At 45.0% G+C, this 6,454-nt stretch overlaps 1 protein-coding gene across 2 annotated transcripts; it reads right to left on the bottom strand.

The window, feature by feature from the left end:
- Positions 1 to 1,527: 1,527 nt before the first annotated feature.
- On the bottom strand, positions 1,528 to 4,957 carry SPRY1 (sprouty RTK signaling antagonist 1). Of its 2 annotated transcripts, none has more exons than XM_069976832.1 (2): positions 4,539 to 4,957; positions 1,528 to 3,540 (listed from the first exon to the last, which is right to left on the bottom strand). In XM_069976832.1, exon 2 carries the CDS (start codon positions 3,483 to 3,485, stop codon positions 2,532 to 2,534), a length of 954 nt encoding a protein of 317 aa, XP_069832933.1. In that variant the 5' UTR covers positions 3,486 to 3,540; positions 4,539 to 4,957; the 3' UTR covers positions 1,528 to 2,531. The 2 variants fall into 2 exon arrangements, with proteins under 2 accessions (XP_069832933.1, XP_069832932.1); XM_069976831.1 differs by lacking the exon at positions 4,539 to 4,957 and adding an exon at positions 4,048 to 4,138.
- Positions 4,958 to 6,454: the final 1,497 nt, after the last annotated feature.

Raw genomic sequence — 6,454 nt, 5'->3', positions numbered from 1 at the left:
AATTGTAGTTTTGCAACAGCTGGAGGGCCGAAGGTTCCTCCCCATCCCTTCACAAGAGGATGCGACACATACATACAAACAGCACAGCCAAGTTTAGCACATTATCACAAAGTGTTATCTGTGGTCACAAGGAAAAATCTCCAGCATTCACAATGATCACAATGCACTAAAGAGTTAAAAGTCAAACACAAACCTTCCCCATCTCTAGCTGCCATCTGCTAACAGCGGAGTTATCAAGGTAGACGATAGGCCGTCCATAAAACAAAAACAATTCACGACAAACAGCTATGTCAACTTGTAGAAATCACCAGGGCAGCTGCTTCTTCCTTGCAATGCAAAGAAGGGGGAAAAACACACACACACACACACACACACACACTGGGAACAATTACTGGCAACAGGCTGTAGTTTAAATCCCTGACTTCCCTATATACCCCCCCTCCTTCTTCTTCTTTCACACAGGAGACATAATATCCAAACTTGCAATAGGCACGTGGTCTGCAGGTATCCTTCTCTAACAGACCTTAAAGGGGTTCTCCAGCACAACAGAAATTTGCACCCAAACTGGAGACGAGAGTGGTGCTGTCTCTGGAAGAAAGTGGCCATGTTTTTTTTTTTTTCTTAGAGCTGGATAAAACCTTTAAAAAAAAAAAAAGTTCTTCCAAACTAAGTCTCAAACTAAATACAGGATGATTAATGCCTTGTTATGATTGTTCAGGGTGTATGTTAAACAGTAATGAAAGTGCCAGGTTACATCAAACGTAATAGAATTATACAGAAAAGTCCAACCAAGAGCAAAAAAAAAAAAAAAAAAAAAAAAGTGAAAAATAGAAATAACTCGTGTTACTAAAGGCTTCAGAAATACCAGTGCAAAATTATCTGAAACACGCCACAAAAAGGTCACAAGTCTCCTTTAAGTCCCCACTTCTAAAATGAGGAATGACACTTTTTCCTCTTCACCGTGAAGAATACACATTCTTAACATTACAAAAAAAACTGCTAATTTGAAAGCTATGGCCTGTAATCACCACAAGAGTGTAATATGGTTGGTGAATATAGAATAAAAATAAAAATACATAATAATAATAATAATAAAAATAATAATAACAACAACAACCAGTGGACTGTGTGACATGGATGAAAAAAAGAGAAATCACTCACATGCTATGGGGTAATGCTGACATCTCTATTTGTATCGGATGTGCAGATATGTAAGAATATAAAAATATTAGTTTTAACCTAAAGGTACACTGTAACGAAACCTTTCAAGCTAAAATTATTTAGATCTGCAGTAAGTATCCAGGCAAGCAACTAGTTAACCCAAATCCAAAATACACTATAATACATAAGAAAAAAAAACGTAAAAGCAAAACCTATTTTAAAGTTAAAAGTACATTTTAATTAAATAAAAAAAAAAAAAAAAAAAATCATTCTGAAATATATGCTACAGGGTGGAACAGTCCATAATGGTGCAGGATTATTGACTTTCTGACAAAATTAAAAAAAAAGAAACAACAAGACACAATATTCATTAATAATTATATTTTCTGCATTATAGTTAACATAGGTTTTTTTTCTTTTGTGTCGCCTTATTTTTCTCGTTAAGTATGGATACTTTGTTATAGGTCAGACATGTCGTTCCATTCAACAGTCCTTTTTTTGAAATAAATATCATAAAATAATAGATTCACATAATAAATATTCTTTACAATAAAAAAGTTTTAAACAGACTTTTTGTCTTAAAAAATAAGCAATATTCATTTGTTGTGATTTATACATAAAATATACAAAAAAAAAATTAAAAATAAAAAATAAAGCCAGGCTGTGGCTAAGGCAATTAAAACGCAAGACGTTTGGGGAAGAAGGAGGGGGGTTGGTGGAAAAAAAAAAAAAAAAACACAGGAAAACAGGTCACCGCCAGGAAGCACAAAATATCAGATCCCTGGAGGAAAGAGCTTATTTCGTTAAGGCTACTGGGTTTTTTTTTTCTGGCACCTGAAAATAACACATTAGTAACAGGAACAAGATAAGAGAGATTGGAGGATGGGGTGGATTTAAATAGATGTCCTTCAACATAGACAAGTGTGTCTGATGCCAATGCAAAAACAAAAACAAAAAAGAGGAAGAAGGGGTGGGAGTCAATGCAGATGACGCACGCTGGCATATAGAACATATACCATGCAACGTAAAGGCCACTTTCAGGGAATGCCTAACCTGCTATCTTACATAAAAGGGTAGACCATTGCCAAAGAAGATTTTAAGACTACCCCCTCCCCCTCCCCCACCAAACCAATATCCATAGACACGTAAAAGAAAAAGGGATTAAGGTATTCTCATCGTTCCTCGTGACAAACCATGATGTTAGTGTGCACGTGCCTAAGCCAATACCATATCTAGGCCAATTACTGTGGAAAATCTGGCAAAAGAAGAACGTTAAATGGATGCACTTATGAAAACGTATGTATATACGTGGAGCCGACGCAGCAAATGGATCCATAAGTTGTCCGGAAAAAAAATCCCTCCATTTAAAGTCAGGAGGGCTTGCCCTGACCCCGTGGAACCTCATCCAGTTTGCAATATACAGTATTTGAGTTCTTACACCGGCAACCTGGGCGATTGACTCTGTCGTAACAACCACGACACAGTTTCAGGCATCCCTTGGCAGGAGGGTAGCAGAGTAAGCATGGTAAGAACAAGGACATGAGTCCCATGCATAAGTATCTGGAGCAGCAGTGCGACTGGGTGCAAGAACAAGGGTTATCCGCGTACGAGTCGCCCTCGTCGTCGTTGGAGCAGTGGTAGAAAGCTGCTTTGACCAGACACATACAAGTGCTGTATTCCACCATGCTCTCGGCAGAGCAAAGACACTGACGATTGCAAGCCAAGCATGATGGTAGGGTCCGCGGAGCGGTGCAGTCCGTACATTTGCACTTTCCGCACTGTTCACAAATAAATCGGTGCTGGGTCGAGTCCACTTTTAAAGAGCTCTTTAAGTCATCTACAACCAACAACGATGTTTTCGGTTGCATTCGAACTACCCTGTCCGTCCTGTGGCCGGAGCCGTGTCTGGTCGGCGGAGATTGTCCCAAAAGTTCTTGATCGGAAGAGGCACTATTTGTGCTTCCAGAACTTGCGGCACTTCCGGTGCTGGTTGACCTACTGAGCACGGGAGCCCTCGCCATGTACACATGTCCCGAGTGAGGGGGTCTGTGCTCATTGTTATTATTCACATTGACTGGTAGGATTTCGTGAGTCCTCTCCTGTTTGCCGTACCGTGGAGCGGTTTTGGGCCCTCCGTGTTTCCTCACCATTGATGGGCCCTCCGTGTACTCGTTTCGGCTCCGGAGAGCTTTGATCTGGTCCAGAGACAAGATAGCGGCTGGTGGAACCTCCCGTTCATACTCCAGCCTCTGCCTGCTGTCTAAAGAAGGTTGCTGGATGACAACTAATGAACCGCTAGGGCCATGTTGACTTTGTAGCTCCATCTGTAGTGATCTCGACTTCTGGCATTCAATGGGAACTTGGCATGCATCTGAAAATCTGCAACGGGAGCAGAGAAAGGCATCAATATAAACAGCAGAGGGAAAAGAGAAAAAAACAAAAAACGCACACAGAGCATTGTACAATATTATGACAAGAACTAGGCACCGGAATAATGGAGCAATCCGCCACCGGAACCTTCATCTCTAACGTTACGTTACCACTAGGGAACCTTGCCTCTCCAGCTGTTGCAAAACTATAACTTCCATCATGCCCGGACAGCCTTTGGCTGTCCGGGCATGATGGGAGTTGTAGTTTTACAACAGCTGGAGAGCCAAAAGTTTCCTGTCCTATTAGAACGCTCCAGGTGCCGCCATAGAAACTGATAAAAAAAAAAATCTAAATAATTCCGTATCAAAACATAAAATAAACTTGATCATCATTACGCAACAATGTATCAAGCGAAGCAACCAGACACACTCTACCCTATACGCTGCTCCATCTCTAGCTCAAAGACAACAAAACATAAAACTAGCAAAAAAATAAATAAAAAAATTCTCTGTATACCCCATGTGGCAGTAAATCCATCTAGATGCAGAGAGGAATCTCAATAGTTTACAGATGGGACCTTGTTCCTGTAATGATTGTCATCTAGCACTGGGGGAATGGGGAGGTTTAAGGAAGGTGCTGGGGGAGGAGGGGGGGGGGGGGGAGATCCCAGGATGGGGGAGACACAGGAAAAAAAAAAACTTATGAATGAAAACAATCCCTGGCTGCAAAGAGGAGAAAGAGGAGGAGGAGGAAAAGGTGAACATGACCGCAGGGGGGCGGACTTTACACTCCTGCACATGCATGCACTAATACCCTGTCTGGTGCCAATACCCTGGCATCATGTGCAGTGTGGTAGAAGTAACCAGGATGGTGCTTTGCTTCCCTCCAGCGCACCGTGCACACTGCCGTGCGGTTTTCCATAAACGCATCCTGTTGCGTTTTCTTGCCGTGTGAACACCTGCTGATCTGTCCCGTGCACTGATCACCTGCTCCCCGATCACACTTACCTAGCTGCGAGCAGGATCCAGGCACAATCCCATGTAAAGCAGCGCTGCGGAGGAGCCGGGGATTAAGCATGGGACATGGAGCGTGTCATACTACTACAAGCCGAATCATGTCTGACAGCAGGGGGGTAACCTCCACCGATCCCCGATCGCTGTCACCCTGTAAAGCCAGGCTCCGTGTGCATGGAGGGGAGGTGCGAAACTCCTCCTGCTTCTTCGGAGGAAAAATAATATACAATCCAAACTCTAGGTAAAAGTGTGCGCCACACGATAGTTCCTTCCCGGCGGCGGCAGTGCACTAGTCCAGGCTGGCGTGATGAATGAGGGTGTCACCCCGTAGCAATCACTCACAGCTCCCGGTACAACCTTCCACGCCTGGCGCTCTCCTGCCTCTGAATGAATGGATTCCTGGAACACTGGGTTTGTTCAAGGAGAGCGTTGTGATTGGCTGGCGCTGGAAGACGGAGCAGCCCCGCCGCTTCTGATTGGCTGTCGCGAGGGGGCGCGCTTTGCTGCAGTGGCGCGGCCTAAAGCTTGTGTGGAGATCGCAAGGTGTATCTGGCGGCGGCTGCAGCGGGTCGGCTCCGGGGTGCAGGGCTCTCCCCGGACTCCTCACCGCCGCCTGAGGAGGAGGAGAAGCGGCCATTACTGACTAGAGGGTACACCTAGTGAGCACGGCAGCAGTCCTGAGGGAAGGAAGAGCCGTGACCTGTGGGGGGGGGGGCACATAACAGCTGGGGGTCCCATTCACCTAAGGGGAAGAATGTGCCGGCAGTGAGAGGGTTAAGCGCGTCTGTCCCTGTGGAGGACAACGGAAATGACCGCACACCTCTCCGCGTGTGTGAATAAGCGGCTTGTTTTCCTCCTCACACATCCCCCCCCCCCTGCTGCGGCTCCTCCTGAGCTCAGAGCCCGGGGCTGGGCGGAAGGAAGGAGCGCCCGTCTTCACCTGCCCGCTCATTTCCGACCATCAAAGCGATGAAGCGATGCCACATGCTGCTTAACCCCTCAGCTGCCGGCCGCCGCTCACACGAACTTCATCCGGATTTGGGGTTGTTCACCAAAAAACTTTCAAATCAACTGGTGACACAAAGTGTAATGCTGCGTTTACACGGAGCGATAATTCGCCCAATCGATCGTTTAACGATTTTGAAGCAGAGATTTAGCGTTTAGACGAATAAATCGCAAGAAAAATCATTTTTGCGATCGTGTATAAGATCGCTTATGCCCATCTTTCTCATAGGGTGAATCTTTAAAAGACTGTACACGAAGCGATCTGCGAAGTTTTAAGCGAACGACGATTTGAAAGATCAAAATGAATGATTTCTCGCTCGTCGCTTGATCGTTCGCTGTGTTGACACGGAACGATTATCGCTCAGATGCGATCGTTGTTGCGAAAATTCGAATGATAATCGTTCAGTGTAAACGCAGCATAATTTACTACTAATTACAAAAATCACAAGTCTTCCAGTACTTATCAGCTGCTGTATGTCCTGCAGGAAGTGGTGGTATTCATACCAGTCTGGCCCTATTCGGATAAGCAGAAATTTAATAGAAGAATTGACCTGCCATCACATTTCACGCTGCGATGCTCCGTCCTGTCATTTCCTATGAATCTATATTCTCGCAGCTGCTTTTCATTCCGCTGCCAGAATGTAGCTCCTGCCCTCATAGCCCGCCACTAATACATTACCTGACTGCGCTCCCTGATATCGCGCTCAGCCAATCAGCGGGGCAGCGCACTGGTTGACGGAGTTAGATGTCCGGAAGCCGATTGGCAGATTCAGTAACTGGTATCGCTGCGTGAAATCCTCTGCAACGCATTATGTGTGAAACTGGCCTTAAAGGAGAAGTCAGGAGTCGGACATTTTTTCAAAAAATCCGTAGAGGAGGTGGCTGAACGTAATAACATGTACCTA

This window comes from Dendropsophus ebraccatus, chromosome 7 (assembly GCF_027789765.1).
Source record: "Dendropsophus ebraccatus isolate aDenEbr1 chromosome 7, aDenEbr1.pat, whole genome shotgun sequence".
In the NCBI taxonomy this organism is placed as follows: domain Eukaryota; kingdom Metazoa; phylum Chordata; class Amphibia; order Anura; family Hylidae; genus Dendropsophus; species Dendropsophus ebraccatus.
This window is presented reverse-complemented; position numbering and strand designations above follow the sequence as displayed.